Raw genomic sequence first — 21,260 nt, 5'->3', positions numbered from 1 at the left:
CACCTAGCAGCACAGCACATCAATAGCTCAAGCTGAAAGCACAGCAATAAGCTCTGTGTCTATGATTGCAGAACCAATAAATAAGCATAATGAAAACCATGACACATTATTACATTATTCTGTATAGCCTCTATTCATTAAAAAAAAAAAGAGGTGGGAGCATTGCAAATAATTTCACATGTCAAATGACAGCCAGTCTTGCATTAAGATGCTGTTGACAGGAGTTTTGTAAAGGGCAGATGCATGATCTTATGTGGCTTATATCAAGATGATGAAAAAAGTACAAGGAATCTGAGAAATAGTGATAGTACTTCATACCAAAATAGTAGTTGTGTAGCATCCAAACCTTTTACGTCATTCACCTGTGCTGTGTGTGTTCTGATATTATCATGTCAATGAAAAACACATTCAGAAGTTTCAGAAAAAAAAACTTCCCTGTCAATTAACCCATAGGTGGATTCTACGTTTTCAATTTCCCTGTTGATTTAATATACCAGATTATATTAACAGCACTGGCTTGTAAATAAGGGAGCTTTGAATCCTATTAATGGAGATATGCTGCCAAAATAATCAGCTTCCTACTTAACAAGTTTCCAAGTATTTGGAAAAGCTGTGAAATAGGATTATAAGGTTAAGCTGTATACATCTGGCTCGTCACTACATAAATATTTCAGAAATTTGATCTCATAGGCTAAAGAAACACCTGTCTAATCACGATTCTTTTCCAACTTACATGAACTTCATTGAGCAGAGCGATACGCAACAGCTGACAAGAAATCATGATCAATTTACATAATGTACTTGTTGTGTTAGGTATATAATTTTACCATGCATTGCCGTTCTGAGCAAAGATAGAAAAAATATTTTAGGAAAGTTCTGTGGTATCAAACTTAGGTTGTCAAAGGGGTTGTAAAGTGCCAAAATTTTTGAAATTCAGGATAACCACCAGAAATGTTAAATATTGCCTTTTCTTTTCAAGTCATGGTATGCCACTTCAGTGTAATTAGATGTTATAAGTATAAATGTAGCATAATATGAATCCAGAAAATAATTAATGAGAGGTAGGAGTTCATGCATAAAATAACAGTAAAAAGTTCAGAACTTCTAGTTAATGGAAACCTTAATGAAGTTGAACATTAGTTACTTTAACCATATCCAGGATTAAAGTGTATCTTGGTCAAATATACACCAGCCCATTAAGCTTGATTTTATTTTTGCAAATTTCTTTCAAAAGGTAATTGGGTTAAAAATGTACTGAATATGACTCTTATCAAATTAGGTTCAAATGTCCAACTTGAAAACATAGATTTTGAAACTGATGTCTAAAATGGCAGCTAAAGGTCAACGAATCAAATTTCCAACTGTATTTCCTGGGAGCAGATGGGTGCAGTGAAATCTAATGATTCCATTTTAAATGCTTTCATACACCTTTTATCTGTTTCCCAACAAGTTGATTCTACCTTAATTCTCTAACAAGATAATAGGTTTATTACAATTAACCAACAGAAATGACATATCCATTTCCCATTTATATCATATTACCTGGGGATATTGAATCAGAGCCCCGTTCCTTCTCCTACCCCTAACATCTTTCCATCACCATCCCACATTTCCCCCCAAACAAAACCCAAACTATAATAATTAACAGATTCATCCTTGGAGATTTGATTTCTCTACTTAAATAATGAGTAAAATAAAGCTCAAGTTCTCTGAGGCTCAATGGGAACTTTCAGATGAAAATAATTTTAAGGTATTTGTTGACTAAGCATATACATTTCCTTTCCTTATGTTCCCAACTGATCCGTTAGTCAATTTCTCTGATCTAAATAGGCATAAACATATAAAGAACATTCATCAAGAGGTAAAAAATTAAGCAGTTTATTTTCAGGAGTGGCAGATGGAGAATTTTATCTCCACTAGATCTCAACAGAGCACAATCTTGCCTGAAGAAAAAAAAGAAGGCATAATATGGAGGTTTGTTTTAATGCTTTTATAAAAAAGAAATCAACATTTTACCTCTTCAAATAACTCTGCAATGAAAAACAGAAAAAAATACATCATGACTTTTTCGACAACCCAATATATTCAAGACTAGATGAAAAGAAATCCAAGAAGCTTTTATTTTAACTAACAAACAAAAGTTTCTTTTCTGTTAAAATGCATTTTAATTATGCTAAACATAATACTGTTCAATCCAACCCATCTCAAATCTAGCCCACTCCTATACAGCTCCACTGTGTAATATCAACTATATGAATCCTGAGTGTTCATATAGTTAAATGTTTATCTGGTGGTAAACACCACCATGGTCTCATCAACATACAAGAGGTCTGACAATGAAGTTCTTGAACTCATCCTAGAAAAAGTACTACATACCTCATTACTGAATATCACTATGGTCACCTTCAAAGTACACCCCTTTGAAAGCTATGCACTGACACCAGCACCTAGACCACCCTTCAAACCAATTTTGGAACTCATTTTCTGGAATGGCCATTAGAGCTATCATTGTATTATCCTTGATGTCCTGAATGTCATCAAAATGTCTTCCTTTCAATATGTCCTTTATCTTTGGGTAAAGAAGGAAGTCACTGGTGCTAGATCAGGTGAGTAGGGAGGGTTTTCCAATACAGTAATTTGTTTACTGGCTAAACACTCCCTCACAGACAGTGCTGTGTGAGCTGGTGCATTGTCGTGATGCAAGAGCCATGAATCGTTGGCGAAAAGTTCAGGTCGTTTTCATCTCACTTTTTCACACAGCCTTTTCAGCACTTGCAAATAGTAAACTTAGTTAACTTTTTGTTCAGCTGGTACAAATTCATAATGAATAATCCCTCTGATATCAAAAAAGGTTAGCAACATCGTTTTGACTCTTGATTTGGACTAACGGAACTTTTTTGGTCATGGAGAATTGGCTGACTTCCATTGTGCACTTTGACGCTGTGTTTCAGGGTCGTATTGGTCACCCATGTTTCATGACCAGTGATAACATGGCCCAAAACATCGTCTTGCCTCTCCAAAAGGTCTTGGCAAACTTCGACTCTCCTTTGCTGCTGTTCATCAGTGAGCTCCTCAGGACCATTTTTGCACACCCTTCCCATGCCAAACCTTTCAGTTAAGATTTTCCTGTTTCTCTATCGATGTTCATTTGGTCAGCTATGCTTCTCACAGTCAGCTGATGATTTCGATGCACCATTCAATGAATTTTTGCAATGTTTTCATCAGTTTTGCTTGTTACTGGCCACCCTGACCTCTCTTCACAAGTGACGCGGTCTCTCCCCTCAGAAAACCATTTAATCCACATGTACACTGCCGCTTTCCTCATGACATTATCCCCATAAACTTGGACTAACATGTCCCTGATTTCACTTCCACTTTTGCCAAGTTTAACAAGAAATTGGATGTTTGTTTTTTGCTCTAATTCAAGCTCAGACATTCTCGCGATGGCACACAAATACACACAAAAATAATGGACACCACTCATCAAGACACCGTCAGCACATGAACACAGCTGTGAGACACTGATATACCAAGGTTATGAAACCTTCCTGAGCTGTTTGTACAGTGCTGCCAATGTAAGCTCACAGTGGCATGTTTGTAAATTTAATTGTCATACCTTGTACGTCTAAATTTTTAAAAATATTTATATTATATGTAAATATAAAAGGTTCTTAAGGTATCAATGTAAAAACGTATTTTCTGATTGGGTATCACCGAAAGAGACCAGGTGGCAAGAGTAAGAATAAAGAATTACAATAGTTTGGTATAAGACATAAATAATAATTCCTTTCCTTTTGCTTCACTCAAGTTATGTTTTATGATGTTTTTCAAATATTTAAACAACTGTTTGAAAATTTTAAAACAAATAATACATGTTTTAGATTACATGGTTTGTGTGAAAGCTAATATAAATGCATGAAAACTGGTATATCTGCAAAACATTAACATTTTTACCAACATTGTTTGGAAGTCACATTTCCAGTAGATTTCGAAGCTGTATTCTTTAAAAAAAAGAATGTGTGATAGTTTAAGATAAAGCACATTCAGAGGAATGAGTAAAATACAGACAGATCACGGAATATTACAGGCTGTCTGAGAGAATATTAGCTCCTAGTACGTAAGCCTCTTGTAGTGACACGACATCCAGACCTAGCCTGGCATCCCATCTGGAAAGCAGCATCCATTGCTGCATTGCTAATGTGTCTTCTTTCGCAAAATGCCAAATAGTCCAGGGTGAATGTACAGGAGAATTTGAACTATAATATTTAGGTGATGATGGATATTAATGTCCCCGTTGAGAAATTATTATATGTGGGCTAACATAAAATATTTAACACTATGAGTTTAATCTTTCAGAAAGTCTTGTTTTTGAATGTTAATTGACAATGAACTCTAAACTTCTTAAATCTAGATTTCTATGCTCCTTTCTATTATATTTGCCTTTATTTTGTATCCCAGCTTCTCTGGCAAGTGGGCATAATTAAATTTTTAATATAGTTGGAATAATCATTCTGCTTGAAGCTTTTATTCTATCAAGCCCCTTTTGTTGGATGTAAATTCTGTGATTAAAATGTAAAATTCAGAAATATAATAGTTAAGTCCTAAAATAGCTTACAAGTAGTAAATTATTTTAATTAAGGGCTTTTTAATTATTTCATCTTTATTAATTGAATTAATGATTATGAATTGAACAGCTCTGAAAATCGCAGATGTATTTTAAATAACAATACTGAAATGGGCAACATACTGTTTATGTGAATGCTTAGCTTATGTTTCCTCAATATGTGCCTGACAGTTTCATACCACCTACACAAGATAGATTCTGAAATTTTGAAAAGAATTTTCTAAGCTGGGCTATTATAATTATATACATATGATAATTGCCCAGGGTGATTTTCTTTTCCCATTATCAGATGGCAACTTGTTGGTACCAAAGTAATTAAATCATAAAATTACATGTCAACAAATATAAATAAATGTAATCCAAAAATTACTATTTATGGCTTATCTGTAATTTTGTTTCATTAAAAACTCATATAGAAAATAAGTATTTACATTTTATGGAAGGCTTCCATAAATATAAGTCTCAAACTTACTTATATATGTAAAAAGGATCATATTAGTTTCTTAAAAATTTACTAGAGCTACGTGATCCTTGAAGCCTTTACAAATGTTATAACATTTGTATTGCATAGTTTCAACACTATAAACAATTCCAAGGAATAGGACAAAAGATGAAAGAAATGCCCTAGCACGATTTTCTCTTGATATGCTACATATATATTTATGTGTTTATACATATACACATATATATGAGTATGTATATACAAAAAACAAAAAAAACAAAAAACAAATGAAAGTTGATGCTCACATGTTTTATTCCATGAACATGTAATATGATCAATAGAATTGTATAGGGATGTTCATTGCAGCTATTAAAAAGGTAACAACTATAAACAAAAATTATCAAAATATGTCACCTTTAAAAAAATTATTTAGCAGCACATCAGTATTTCAGCAATTTTATGTAAATAAGACCCTAAACTTTGGCCTTAGTCATTTCTAGGTTTGAATGCCAAGCTCTGGCTCATATTTGATTGGTGATCACAGGACATTATGAAGAATTCATATTTTTTCAGTGCCAACTATTAGAGTCCATGCTAGGTTCTCTCAACTGCAGTGACGAACGAACCAGATGATGTGGCCCTGTCCTCAGGAGTCCTGCTATCTACACTGCTTTGTGACAAAGTAATTATTTTGTGATTAGATCAATTAGATCTTGATTAAGAACAGAGGTTATACATCACAACCCAAAGAAGAAATGAATGGAAACTGGTAGCATGTGAAACCACCTGCTCATCACCCAGTCTCAGTATCTTTATTAAGGCTCTTTAAAATTTTTATGTATTAAGTAGCTTTAGGGTCAAGCATGAAGTAAAAATACTTCCATTGGTTTCTGCTGATTAGATATTATTTTATAGTTTAAAAGGCTGCATTCTTCTTTGTACCTGCCAGTCTAAGTTCTGCTTTCTCGACACTGCCAAATGGTCTTGCTATCATTGACTTCAAACTTAACCAGGCAACAGAGGAGAGTGCTGGAAAACATCATCTCCTCCTTTGCTAAGACTTTATGTGTCAACTTCCCGCCGAAGGCAAAATTTAATAGCTGACTTGTGGATCTTGATTTCTAGAGATTTACTATAGAAGCACTGACATAACCTTTAACCACAGCAAACAGAGCCATGCTAATAAGCAGACGACGCCAAATCTAAAAATGCATGAGGAGCCGAAAGATCCTGGCAGGAATTAGTCTGCCATTTTCACACATCTACCCAAGGGAGGTATTGTAATTGCAAAAATTTACTCCAAGACTGCTGAGACTCATAGTAATTATGTTTCTTTTTTTTTAATAGAAATAGCCACAGGTGGTAACAAATTGGGTTTTGAGATGGGGAACTGGGCATGTATTTTAACCCAAATTACTATGTAATTCTCTTGATTGTAAAAAAAAAAAAAATTTGTTTTTGGAAAGTCTATTGCTCAAAATCAGGGGAAAAAAATGCCTGCTTAAATATGTTCTGTCTTTTAGTTCCTCCAATTAGGCATATTGCTTCATTCATTGGTATTGGCACATCTGATATTAGGGCCACACTGCAGAGTACGCCTTTGCCAATAACCCTTACAAATTCCTGTGAGTGTGATTTGTTTAATAAGATAGTTCTCTTAATTCCTGACTTATTATCTAGGGATAAGTAGTAGCTTTCCTAGAAGTCGGGATCTGGAAATTTAGCTAATAATCACTACTATCCGTGCATCTGTCAGTACTAAACATGCAAGGTTATACAGCTTTTTTTCAATTTCTGTGTTGTGTTAAGATGTTTGCTATTTTTCATATATACATAGACCTGATCTCAATAATCCTCTATCTTACTTTACACTGAGGTTCAGGCATTAACACCAACATATTTTCATCGTTTTTAAAAATTACACAGGTATTCCATGCAAACCATGCGAAGTAAGAGTCCATGTGTATCGCCAAACGTTTTTTTTAATTCAGGTTTTTCTGATTTAATCAACCAAGATTAAATTAAGAGTTAGGTGTTGGCTTAAAACAAAAAGAAAATACAATTAATTTTGGTAATAAGAGGTCATGCAAAGCTTAAAATGATAATAAAAATAAAGCAATCAAGGGTCTTGCCTTGAAACTATGTGAAAGCAAGTTTGTATGTAATCTTTAATTCTATCTCAATGATGATAATAAAGACTGATTTCTCTTTTATTTTGCATGAGTTATAACTCCTCTTATTTACATTCTCCATGCAATAACTTAATTTGGGATAAACTATTTTAAAATAGATGCAAAATTGAAAAAGCAAAATAGAAAGCAAGAATTTTGTGCCCCAAGAAGATACTGATTAGAATTCACCAATATTTAAAGAACATTCTAGATTTTGCTGACAAAACTATAAAATCAAAGCAAGTTATTTTTAAGGGTTTCAGAAAGCCTTTATGACAACATTTGTAAAAGATGTATCATTAAGCAATCATCAGGTTTGAGCTACATAATATTCTCTTTTGAAGCTAATTCCTTTTATTCCCAAAATACTACATGATAACATTTTTTCGTAGTAAATTTTGCAAGATTTTAAGCATATTATTTCTCAAACATTCTTGTTTCTTTCTGTCATGTCATCAACTGAAATGAGGATATCAGTAAAAGCACGCATCGACCACTTTACACTGTGGTTAGATGATCCTTCTCATGGTAATCATAGATGAATTGTTTTCATAAATCTCAGCTCTGCATATGCAATTGCTCTGGTGAAGTAGCAAAATATCTAGCGAATATTCAGTCATAAAGTTATCTCAGCATACTCTGATAAAATATGTTGTGTGGAAAATAAAATGATCACCTTCAGCAGAGGTATTTATATTGGGGGTCTGTGATTGAAAAGGCAGATTATATCTTATGGATGAAAACTAGAGTTTTAGGTTTCAAAACTGATGCATATGTTTTAGTGCAAATAAATAAAAATTTAAGGATTTACCTAAGGCATCATTAGTCTGAAACTGAGTTGTAAAATTACAAAAGATATTTGGACCCTGTGACCATTTCTGCCTATAATAAAACACCTGTTGCATTTCTGCTTTATAAAGATAAGCTATTAGAACTTAGGCTATATGTGTGTATTACCATTTGAGATTCATTGAATTGGAGGCATTAGCATTCTAGGTACAAGTACAATCAACTCATTACTTAGCAATGATTATTAACGATTCAGGTAGAAATGCTGTAAAGTATAGCAATTGATGGCTTATGCTTACATTACATTTTTTAAAAGTTATCACTATAAAAGCTGATGACAATAAATCTAATGCTTTAGATTAGCTGTTGGAAAAGTTATTTAGTCATATTGTAAGTCAATTTTGTTATTTAAAACTACATATGCTATTAAACTGGTAGTATTAGAAGCTTTCTGAATACAAAGTTATTATCTAGATTATGTATTAACATAGTTCACAAACATGTACCCAGTATATATCTACAAAACAGTTATGAATGTATAGCTTTGAAAACTTGAAACAGAGTTTTAGTGCTCTTACTTTCAGATTCTGTAAAGGCTGCTTTAAGCTGATAGAGTAAACAGGAAATTGTCTTTTAAATGGCCCCTTTACCGTGTGCCTAATTAAAAATCAATCAAAAACATTACAAGTTTGAAAAATAATAAATATTGCTCAGACAGGGTAAATTCCAGAACCAAATAGAAGCTTAGGAGATTACATTTATCTTTACCTTGCCCATTTTTCATCCCACGTAAATATGGTTCATGACTATGTTACTGGCTACAAAGAAAATAACACCGGTCTTTAAATATTGCAAAATCCCTGAATATAATTCATTTTGAATACTATTACCTTATTTTATTTTTTTTTTTTTTTTTTTTTTTTAGCTGAGCCATCCTGCCACCTGTTGGTAGCTCAGCGGCTGCTCAGCTCGGGCTGACTCGAACCGCTGTTGCTCAGAGCTCAAACTCTTGAGCGAGCTCTTAACCAACTGAGCCACTCAGCCGGCCCTTACTATTACCTTATTTTAATATATTCCGTTCCTCCAATCAATCCAAAGTCTATTTATGCAGATTAGTTACATCTAAAGTCACACCTATCCAACCTGTATTTATCCTTTGATCACAAAGCTTGTTAACGTAAATGGTCTTTTATTGTTATGATTCGTTTTCCCATAATTAGGCTGTTTTACGGCCTTATTTTTTGAATAAATATATGCAAACGTGCCAATCATATTCGGCACAGTTATGCTAGATGCTCAATGAACTGGAAGAGCTATCTCAGTACAATAAAATGTTTAAAATAGATCCAGGGCAAGGCCTACAAATACCAGTAATCAGAATGTCACTAGGCCAGGACAGACAAATAAAAGTGTGTCACACAGATATCAATGGGTTCTCTCAAACACTGACTGAAGCCAATTTTACAGTCTATCACTGGAAGAACCTGGGGCATACATGTGAAAGATGCCACCCACACAGCCACAATTTGCATCCGTATTTTGCTGTCTTTTTGTTTGTTTGTTTTTGTTTTACCTTAAAACTGTTGAACTTATATTTCTGCAGTGGCAATGAAGCACTAGCAAGCTTCTGCTTAGTCACAGCATGGTATGTTGATGTCATTAAGGACTTCTTTGGTATAGATCATTTATTTCAGGAGACCAAAGGATAGCAATACATCACTGTCAAAGCCAGTGGTGAAAGCTATGACTGACTACAAAATAATACTGTGAGCCATGGCAGGAAATTCTTGTCAACGGCTCTCTTACTAAAACAGGTTGACAATAGATTAGTGTAGGTCTGATGAACTTTAAAAGTGTTTTGTAGGTAGGTGGCAGGAGTCACGCCATCTCCCAATTAATAGGCAAAAGGAACTTGATGCTATTCTCCAATAAATATACAGTCACTGGTTGAAGGAATTCAATACAAAAAAAAAAAAACCCTTCCCTAATGGCTTTACTAAAATATGACTTTAAGATAATGCCCTGAGGGATTTATTAAATAGGAGTTATCACTGAAGGGAATACATTGTGAAGCAATGAGTAATACCATAATTAGCGGGTGCATTTGTAAGAATTTACCCACTATTGAGTGTATTGCAAGACTTCTCAGCGTAAGGGACTTAAGTTTTACTTCCTAGCTGGCATGAGTTCAGTTCTAGTGGCTTCATCTCCCCCTTGCTGTTTCATCATCTCACTCACAGGATATCCTCTCACAATGCCTCCAGCCAGTCTACCATCCTCTAAAGAATCAGGAACCTGGAGGAGATTTTCTTTCTCTGTTAATCTGCATAAACTCCACTAAAGGCCAGTTGTTTAACTTCTCTGCTCTAGAATTACAGGCTCTCCTCTAAGGAACTTTAAACCATTGGAAACTTTGAAACACTAAAATGAATATATTTTAGCATATTTTCAAAGAAAAATAAAGGTTTGAGTGCGTCCTTCAAAAGAGAACTGTCTTTGGATTAATAAAGTATAAAAATGAGCTAATATCTGTCCTTATGTATTTACATATATTACGCTGAACATATAAAGCCATATATACATGTATACAAATACTTTCATTTTACCAGGTGGTTTCACTGTTCACATGTTCATAATTATAGGCAGAACCAACTTGCACTGCAGTAAGTGAATATAAACATTTATTAGTCTGAAAAAATAAAATATTCCTTAATTTACACTTGTTTCATATATATATACATATATATTTCTACTGCATAATATTACATAAGCAGCACTAATAGTAAAAAATTTGAAACCTGACAATGGTAGTGAAATATGATAAAGTGCAAATATTATATTTTTAAACAGTATTAAATATGTATCTGGAGATTTTTAAGGATTTTTCTTTTTGAATATGTATATTTCTTAGTCTTTAATAGGGATGATATTTGGGATTATTTTAAGAATAATTAATTAATTTTAACCTTATATATAAACCTGCAGGTATGCACTGCATGAAGATGAATAATGTCTATTAGAACACCTACTTTACAGAGAAAAGTTTCTGGAAAATATGATTTTGGGTTGTTTAAAACATGTAAATTTTTTTTCTTGACTAAAAACTATGTCCAAGGAGTTGAGATAGGAATTGTAGGGCATACTTTTCTATGATCTGATATTTTTCATGCTTTCACAGACTTCCATAACATGAAGATGCCAAGAATAGAATCCCAAAATCCTCCATGTAGACTCATGTATGATAGATTTATTGAAATTATAAAACTCACTCATAGAACACACATAAAATTATAGAATTCACTCATAGAACTCAAGTAAAATTATAGAACTTACTCATAGACCTGAAATAAAATTGAAAACTATCTTCCTCTTACATTTATAAAAGACTGATGGCTTATCATCTCAGCATAAGGATGGTAAGTGTTACCTAGCTGGTACTGCAGAAATTTTATTGAAAACTAAAAATTAATAGATGAAAAAGTTACTACCTTATGAGTAGTTATATCAACTAATATTAAAAATAAGATTCTTAGGTTTCTAGTTCATATAGTTAAAAATTGTATTTTTTTATGTTTTCATTTATTGTAACATGGAGAAATGCACACAGATTTATGTTGGAGCTCAGATTTTTCTGGGCACACACAAAACTAAGAGTAAAAGTAGCAATATATTAGGAATGATGACAATAATTTGGGTTTTAAACTCTTGTACAAAAGATAGTCAAAACACTGTAATGGCTGATTCTTTCTAATTGAGTTTATTTGTACTTCACTCATACTACTTTTAATACACGATAAAACAATAGTTTTGTGATTATGTACTCATGTTAATTTGAAGCAGGAATTAATCCTGCTATCTTTTAAAAATCTTTATGAAACAGACAAGTATACAAGACACTTCTGGAGGCATGCAGTAAGCAAGAATGTTCCTTTCCTACTCAGACAAGCATAGCCCATATAAAGGAGATGTATATAAAGTTTATGGAAATGACTGCATGTAACAATTCAAACTGTGGTCTTAGAATAACCTTGCAGTAAGTATCTTCAAAATTACAAATGAAGAAAAAATCCTTCACACACTTTGTGCATGTTAGTGAAGCCACTAACATCTGGAGTATGAAGTTTTGAAGGTCATGGTCATGAGACCTCATCTGAGTTCCTATTGTCAAGAATCTCTTGTATTAGAGAAGTAGGAATAAAGGGAGGCAAGGAATAATGTTTCTGTTTAGCAAAGCTATACTTTCTCTTTCACCTTTTCATTCTAAAATACCGTTTTGTTGTCTACACTACAATATTTTACTTAGTCCTCTATGTCTCAATTTCACTTTTGTATATTTACCATGCATTTAATCCCCTTTTACTGAAAAGGCCATGCACATATCTCAAAAGGATTTTCTCTTCTAGCATAACGAATCTAAAGTCAACGCTGCTGTGAGTCTTTTAAAATTGAACTGTAAAACACGGTATTCCTTCTAAAAAATCATTTTAGTATATCTTATTCTGCTGGTTCAACATATTTTCTTCTATGAAAGAATATTAAAATGACTTGTAGTAGCGCTACCGAAAAATCTGAAATCACAGCTGTTCAAAATAATCTAGAAATTCTCCCCCTGGGGAGAAATCCCAGCCTTCTGCCCTCTTCTCAGAGAAGCTTTCATTGAAAACACCTGTTGAGAAGTTACTCTGAGACTGATCTTAATAAGTCATGATGAGCAGTCAGATGATCAGTCAGTTACTTGTGACAATTAGTAATGTCAATTTTAGATTCTCATATTAACATATGAAATAATTCACATAGAAATTGCTCCTATGAAAAGTGCTTTTATAAATTGGCATGACAATTAATTTGCCTTACCTACCACAAAATCTGTGCTCCTATTTTTCAAAGTCAGTTTTATAGCTTTACAATGAGTAACATATTTCATTATAACTATGTTGTATTATGAGTCACACTACTGAGGATATTTTAATCCCCAGACTGTTGTTTAAGCACTCCATAGACTGACTTCACTTCAGCTGAGGAACTTGAAATAAAATCTCTTGAAAACCTGAAATAAACGTCTCTTCTCACCAACCAATCTTTCTACACCAGTTTACACGATGGTTCTGCATCCATATTCAGTAAAAATACCCTCATGTCCAAGAACCTACAGCTCTTGACCTTAAACTATTAGGTCCTGCAACACACACAAAATCTTTTGATATTTAAAGAAATCTTCATTTGAGCTCTACCATGAGTCTTATTAATTCTGAAGTTTCTAAGTTTCATTTCACCGCTCTTTAACAGTGTAGCTCAAACAGTTGTGAAACTTTTTTCATGCTATCTATAGAAACACACTGCATACCTTCTCAACACAAGATGCTGGAAAATAAAGATAAACCAGATCTAGATGCTCCTAGTTCAAGTGCACGCTGTTGGATTAAAATTCTTCCTTCAGAAACACATGTGAGGCAAATAGTGTTTCCTCAGCTGTGTTAAGGACATCCAAGTATAAGTGCACTTGAAACCAGATAATGGGATACCCGAACACCTTAATTTAGGCATGTCACTTAGCACCAAGTGTTTGTAGCACACTAGTTTAAAAAAAGAAAAAAGAAAGGTCACTGTACTCAATTTACGCTGTTGTCCCTAATACATATTGAGAAATATCTGATACATTTAAATGGAAATTAACATATTAGGAATTCCTTTACAGGAGGAAAAAAATACTCAGTAAGAAAAAAAAAAGAGCCTGTTTTAACAGTTTATATTGAGGATATTTCCTGGGCTGGAGCAATACAGGAAACTGAGCCACTTTGGAAAAAATTTCAAGAACTTCAGAGGATTTTGTGTGTGTCTTTATGGTATGGGTTAAAATTGTAGAAAAAAGGAATGGCAAGGAAGTTTGTCTTTTGTTTTCTGTTTAAACTCTCTCTCCGTGTGTGTGTGTGTGTGTGTGTGTGTGTGTGTGTGTGTGTGTGAGATTCACTTTAGCCCACGTTTTCCTGCTAATGAGAGGAATTATCAGCAGCAGCAGCAACAGCAGCATCCATCCATCCATCAAGAAATGAGCAGCTTCAAGAACAGCATGGTTCTTGAATATACAGTAAGGCACCCCTGTCCCTCAAAGCCTTCTAGAGACTTTCATCCAAGGTTGTTTCTCACTAATCTGACCAAGGAGCGAGGCTTGCTGAGGATTCTGCACCAACCTCGTTGCTACTTGGACCCTAAATAAGAATTCAACTGATAGCACTTCAAGTGGAAGGTTAAGCATTAACCCTCTGTGATATCTTTGTAACTGTCAATGGTAAAAATACAAGTATATAGCATCTGTGTATCTGTAAATGACTGCAAAAGATCTATAAATGTATATTTTAACAAATCTCCTAAAAAGATTGATTATTATAAATACCAGTTTTACACATTCACGGAAAGACTTTCAGAAACCACAATTGTTTTTTAAGGGAGAAATTTCTTGTTCAGTTTTATATAGACCTCAGAAAAATCATGATTACTGGTATTGAGTAAACACCATAAAAAATGGGATTTAATACTGCAACTGATAGTCTGGCATTCAAGTAGCATCAAGTACAAGAGTGTTTTACAAGGACATTATACCATTATAAGAAAGTATGTTTTGCTAAGGTTTAGTATTTGTTACACTTATCTCAGAAAGGATAAGATTGTGAAATTTTAATAATGAAAACATCACTGAGTCAAGTGTCATTAAAAGGTATTTGCTTTTCAAAGCATAAAATAATGAACACATTATTTTCATTTGCCCCAAACTAATCTTCCGAAAGTGTCACTTTTAGTTAAACTCAGCTTTGAATTTCAAATACTGCTCATCCAGAGTAATTTGTACCAACATGCATCCATAATAAGCAAGAATTAAGTTTTCCTGTGACACAACTCAATAGTGGATAAAAGACACTTGGCAGTGACTAGACACAGAACCTGCTGTTAGAATCTATGTCCATGCTGGGTCAGTTAGTTTTTTTCATATATCAATAACTTTGGGTGATATTACCAGATATATATTAAATATCGCTTAGATATACTGAGACTACACAATATGCAAACTAAGTGCATCTTGGAATTCTTTTTGGCACAATTGCCTTTAGTGAAACTTCACCTCCTGTTTTGAACACCCCAAAATGAACCTGTGACTCTCTCTGGTGAGCTTTATTTATTCCTCAGTGACTCCAAGAAATAGATCAGGAAAACTACAGGACAAAATAAATGCAAGCTCTTCATAGATAGTTATCGTTATCCAGAGTCTACATTTATTCAAACTTTTGAAAGATCCTCAGGACATAGGTCACATTTCCAAAGCTTAAGCTACACTTGAATGCATTATGCTGCAGTTTCAGCTAAAGAATAAATGAGATTAATGTCCTTTAAAACACTTTTTCAATATAAAACTGACATTTTGGGGAGGGAAAACTTAGCTCAAATTGATTCAGGCTCTGGAATTCTGACAGGTTGCTACGCTGTTAAGTAACTTCTTAATATTTGGGTTACATTTCTTCATTTGGCATCAGTTTTTTAATAGAACTAAACATGTTTTAAGTGAATTAAGTAAAGCAATTTTTTTCTACACTGGGGATCCTTTTTTACAGAAAGAAAAGTAGACCAACAGATAAAAATAAAGTAGGATAAACTATTGCTACTGACCACTGCTAACGTTTTTAAACCTATAAAAATAAACTTTAAAAACGCCATAAAAGTTAAGACATTTACAACTTGTAGATTTTAGGCTATTTACACGGGAGGGGTTATGTACAGAATATGTTGTACAGGCCTTGGCAGAAGTGTAAACCATTTTCATTAAAAAAAAAAAAAAAACAAAAAAAACAAAAAAACCTGTTTCCCCTCTCACTGCTGCTGGCAGTGTGGCTTGTCCTGTACCAAAGGTTTCAGGACAGCTCCAAAAACAGCAATAAAGTCCCAGTCATGCTAAAAGTCTCCTACCTGAATTATGGACATCCGAGTGGCAGGGGTCTCGCTCGCATTAGTCCCTTGTCCGGTGAAGCTGGTGTGGCAGCCCGCGTGCCCCTGGGGCACAGTCAGGTTGTTGGAGGCCGGTTTGAGGTACATCACCTCCGACCGGGGCGAGCTGAGGGGCAGGCGGGTCTGGTAGTCGAAGTACATGGGGGAGGTGGCCAGGGAGGGGCTGCTCACCACGTTCATGACGTTCATGGCGTTCCGCTCCTCCACCTCGCTCTGCACCAGCATGATATCGTTCTTGTTGATCTTCTTCTTCTTGCCCTTGCCCCCGCCCAGCTGCGGGTGGCTGTACTCGGCGATGCGGCAGTTGTAAGTGCGGATCTCCTTGTTCTCGCGCTTGCACTTGACGGCGATGGTGATCATGGCCGCTAGGAGGATGATGGAGATCGTGCTCAGAGTCACGATGAGCGGCAGCGACATGTCCCAGTGGTGCTGCTCCCCGTTCACGCGGGGCACGCCCTCGGGCAGGGAGCCGCTGACCGAGCGGATGATGAGCTTGGCCACGGCGGACAGGGTGGGCTTGCCGTGGTCAGTCACCTTCACCACCAGCTCCGCCACCGGCGTCACGTCCTCCCAGAACGGGTGCAGCGTGCGGATCTCGCCGCTGGACGGGTCGATCTCAAACAGGTGGTCGTCGTTACCGTCTACGATCTCGTAGGTGAGGCGCCCGCTCTCGCCAAAGTCGCTGTCCAGGGCGCGCACGGTGCTCACCAGGTAGCCCAGGCCCGCGTTGCGGGGCACCTGCAGCTCAGCGGTGTCGTTCTGCAGCGTGGGCAGCACGATCACCGGCGCGTTGTCGTTCACGTCCAGCACCGTCACCCTCACCGTGGCGTTGCTCTCCAGGTGCGCGGGCGCCCCCGAGTCCTTAGCGAGCACCTTGAACTCAAAAGCCTTGGTCTGCTCGTAGTTGAAGGAGCGCAGGGCGTAGATGGCCCCGTTGGTGGGGTTCACAGACACGTACGTGTAGATGGACACGTCGCCGATGTGCGAGGGCAGGATGGAGTAGGACACGGTGCCGTTCTGGCCCAGGTCTGGGTCCTGGGCGAGCACCGAGCCCAGGTACTCGCCGGGGATGTTGTTCTCGTGCACCTGCAGCACGTACAGCCCCTTGGTGAAACGAGGCGGGTTGTCGTTCTCGTCCAGAATTTTGACGGCGAACGACTTGGTGGAGTTGAGCGGAGGCGAGCCCCCGTCCCGCGCCACGATGGTCACGTTGTACTCGTCCTGTGTTTCCCGGTCCAGCGGGCGGTCAGTCACCACGGTGTAGAAGTTGTCGTAGTTCTCTTCGAGCTTGAAGGGCACAGAACCCCCGGGGCCCCCCAGGCCGCCGCCGCCGGCCGTGCCTCCGCCCAGGACTCGGCACTGCAGCTGCCCGTTCTTGCCCGAGTCGCGGTCGGTGACCCGCACCAAGGCGATGACGGTGCCCGGCGGGGCGGCCTCGCTCAGCGCCCCCTGGCGCACGGAGACGAAACCGATGGACGGTGCGTTGTCATTGCGGTCGATGAGCTTGACGGTGACCTTGCAGTGGGCCGGGATGGGGTTGGGACCCAGGTCTCGGGCCTGCACGTCGATCTCCAGCATCCCGTTCTCCTCATAGTCCAGGTTGCCCTTCACACGGATCAGGCCGGTCTTGGGGTCGATGGAGAACAGCTCCCGCACGCGGTCCGGCACGTAGCTGCTGAAGGAGTAAAGCACCTCGCCGTTTGGACCCTCGTCGGCGTCGGTGGCATTCAGATCGATGACCACGGTGCCCAGAGGGGCGTTCTCGGGCAGCTCCACCAGGTAGGAGGGCGCCTCGAACACCGGGCTGTTGTCGTTGGAGTCAATCACCTTCACGTTGATCTGCACGGTGGCGGAGCGCGGCGGCTCGCCGCCATCCAGGGCGGTCAGCACCAGCGTGTGGTGGTTCTGCTGCTCGCGGTCCAGCGCCTTCTGGATAACCAGCTCTGGGAACTTGGTGCCGTCGCCGCGGGACTTGACGTCCAGCGCGAAGAGGCCGTGGTCGTCGCGCGTGAGCAGATAGGTGCGGAGCCCATTCTCGCCGGCGTCGGGGTCATGTGCACTGGTGAGCGGGAAGCGGGTGCCGGGGGCCGCGTTCTCGGAGATGTCCATCTCGATCTGGTCCGAGGGGAAGGAGGGCGCATTGTCGTTGATGTCCTGGATCTCCACCTTGATCATGCAGATCTCCTTGTCGTTGGCGAACACCTCGAGGGACAGCTGGCACTTGGCGTTGTGGCGGCACAGGGACTCGCGGTCGATGCGCTGCTTGGTGTAAAGGAGTCCGCTATCCACGTCCACGTCCAGCAGGTGCGGCGCGGAGTTCTCCAGCACCCGGTAGCTGCCGGACTTGCTGCGCCCGCCGCCGCTGCCGCCGCGCTCTGCGGGCGGAAGCCCCGGCTGCAGCCGAGCGTCCTTCCCGATGTTGCCGATCACGGTGCCGGCCCCTTGCTCCTCCGGCACCGAGTAGTTGAGGTTTTTGAGCGTCAGGGCAGGAGCCCATAGCAGGAAACAGCAACAGATGGAAAGGTACATCCCAGACCGGCGGGGTGGGGGCAGGACCAGCCGGACTGGAGGGGCCAGCGGATGGGTGCGCGCCAGCCTGGAGCCCCGGCGCAGCGTGGGCGCGCGACGCCAGCCACAAGTCTGTGGGTCCTTCCTCCCCTCCGCGCCCGGGCTGCGGCACCCGGCAGTCTCTCCTTATTCCGCTCAAGTTCCCGAACCTGTTGATCTACAGCATCCGCACTGGGCAAGAAGCAGAGGCGCAGCAGAGCTGCAGGGGCACGGAGCAAGGCGGCTCCCTGCGGCTCGGGGCGAGCCCGGGGCTTTGTCTCTGCCACCCGGACTTCTGGCGACTCAAACTTGGTTGATGATGCCGGCGATAAGAAGTAAATCGAGTCTGGCAGGGATGATAATGAGCTAAGAATCCGTAGGATTTCCTCGTTCCCACCAGGGCGCTGCAAATCCGCTCCCGCCGGTAGCCTCCGGAATACTCTTCACATTGGGTGGGGGAGGGAGCGGGGAGGTGTGTCACCAGGCAGATCGGAAAGTGAAATCCTTACTTGTTTCTCGTCTCCTGTGATGAGATGGATGGGGCTGAGGACCAACGAGGAGAGAGTCGGCTGTATTTTGAAGCTTCCCCGGAGCCGTGTGAAATGTCTGCTGCCTTCGCGGGCTAGCCTGTTTTCAGGCAGTGTTTTGCTGCATTTAGAGATCTAATCTTGCACTGCTGGCTGAAGGAACGGCGGACTGCATCCTCCCAGCCAAGCGTATTTTTTCTCTCTGGCTCGCTCACTCTCTCTCCTTTCCGAGCAGCCAGAGGGAGGGGGAGGAAATGCAGCGCAAAGAACTAGTGTCCCGATTTGTAGTTTCCTCCCTCCCCCAAGCTCCTCCCGCTCTTCCTCGGAAAAGGCGCTCCCCCCTCGAAGTCCAGAAAGCCACACAGCCTGATCGGCGTTTGCGGTCTGAGTCTGTTGGGAAGGGGGAAACGTATCGACGTATCTCCGCCTGTCTTCGGAGAACACACACTGATTTTTCTACGCGAGGCCAGCAGCCGCCGCTACCATCCCATTCTCTCCCTGGCGAGCAAGGACTTCTCTCGCTGCAGTTTAATTCCAGTTTGCTCTGCTTCCCTGGCGAAAGGAAATCAACAGGCAACTCATGGTCGGATGTGCAGATCTGAAGGGGGAGGGGGAGGCGGAATAAAAAGGAAGGGGGAGCCACCTCCCCGTTCTCGCACACACACTCTCCCTGTCTCCCGCTAGAAGGAAAAAACAGTCTCTGCATTCACAGGGCTGGGCTGTCAAGTGCCTCTTTTCTTTCCATTCAGCATCTGCTTCCAATGGCCCTGTCTCCCAGTCCTCTTCATCTAGAAAGGAAAACCTTGGCGAGGAATAAAAGTGATGAATATTAGAAGCGAATAAAGTGCGGTTTTTGTTTTTTTTTTGTTTGTTTGTTTTTTTAACCCTTCAATTTTTTTTTAATAGTAGGAGGAGTGGGCTGGATGAAAGCAACACATCAAGGTCTGGCGTGATGCATCCCGCAGTCTCGCTCTCGCAGTCTCTGGGCGACTTGGGGAGGGTAGGGGTGAGGAGCTGCGGCCGCACGGTCGAGCCAGGGCCGCCCACCCCGGGGCGCTGCCTCCGAGGGGATGGTAGGTACAGGTCTGTCTACACACTATTGCGGGCTCTCGAGGCGCCTGGACGTGCGGGAATGACACATCCCTAAATGCAGGTGTTCCGATCTGCCGGATGAGTCAGAGGCAGCGGAACGAATCGTATTCACTCTCGCCTCATGGTGCTCCCTTTACAGAGATATTAGTTGCGGCTTCCTCCTAACGCTTTCTCTGACTCACTCTATAGAGAGAGAAAAAAAGCCAGATTCATGTTTTGGAGGAAAAGAAAAAGCGAGAGAAAGGGAGGGAGGAAAGGAGGAAGGTAAAGCTGAATCCGCCAGCACTTTTACTCTACCTCTTTCTGCTGGAGTCCGAGGCTCAGGAAAACAAGGCGTCTGTTTTGCTAGGTGTATGTATTTTTTTTAAAAAAAACAACCTCTCCTTTTGGTTAGGCGTGAGGAACCCCCAAAGCTTTAGAGTCTTGGGAAAAATAAAGGAACACAATCAGGATTCCAGGGACTGTTCACAGCTTAGCCCCGCATCATAGTTCATGATTTTCCTCTCAACGTTCTCTGTTCACAGAGTCCAGCACCGGTGAGCACAGTTACGTGCGCAGTCCGTTGTGGGAGGGGTTTTTTTGGTGTGTTTTTTTTTTTCCTCTCCTTTTCTGTCACGGGTGGTCCCTTTCAATCTGGTGCTTGTCAGGATCAGCTCACAGCCTGCAAAAGACGTGCGGATTTCAAAGCAAATAAATCCATCTCCGCATGCAAAACATCGAAGGAAATGAAATGTGAAAATTCAACAGTTGGAGTAGCGTCTCCCCAGCCGCCCTCCGCCGCTGCCGCATCCGCGGGGCTCGCAGTCCCTGCTCTCTGCTCAGCGCCTCTTGCTGACTGACTCTATTCACCTCACGCCGCCGCTTAAACATTGATACTGATTCCCTGCCAGCCAATCCGCGTGAGGAGCAAGGCCCTGCCTCCTCCGCCCGCGCCCAATGGAAGGCGGAGAGGAGACTGGCGGGGGCGGAGCCCAGAGCCCCAGCGCTACAGAGTCATTGATTAGATCAGTTAGATGGGAGACCTGCCCGGCTTGCAGAGCCCAGCGCTGCTCCGTTGTCGCGGTGGCTCCCGGGGC

At 40.2% G+C, this 21,260-nt stretch overlaps 1 protein-coding gene across 8 annotated transcripts in view; it reads right to left on the bottom strand.

Annotated features, from left to right (window-relative positions):
• Positions 1 to 21,002, bottom strand: part of PCDH17 (protocadherin 17) — a 96,304-nt gene extending 75,302 nt beyond the window's left edge. For 4 of the 8 annotated variants that reach the window (XM_019655906.1, XM_019655905.1, XM_019655909.1 and 1 more), the window contains exon 1: positions 15,980 to 21,002. In XM_019655906.1, the coding sequence (XP_019511451.1) occupies positions 15,980 to 18,547 (2,568 nt within the window). In that variant the 5' untranslated portion in view covers positions 18,548 to 21,002. The remainder of the gene's footprint in view (positions 1 to 15,979) is intronic. The other 4 variants (XM_019655907.1, XM_019655908.1, XM_019655903.1 and 1 more) reach the window with 3 other exon arrangements.
• Between the last annotated feature and the right edge of the window lie 258 nt (positions 21,003 to 21,260).

The sequence above is a fragment of the Hipposideros armiger genome, unplaced genomic scaffold, assembly GCF_001890085.2.
Source record: "Hipposideros armiger isolate ML-2016 unplaced genomic scaffold, ASM189008v1 scaffold_251, whole genome shotgun sequence".
In the NCBI taxonomy this organism is placed as follows: Eukaryota; Metazoa; Chordata; class Mammalia; order Chiroptera; family Hipposideridae; genus Hipposideros; species Hipposideros armiger.
Note: the sequence above shows the minus strand (reverse complement) of the source record. Positions and strands in the feature narration are given on the sequence as shown.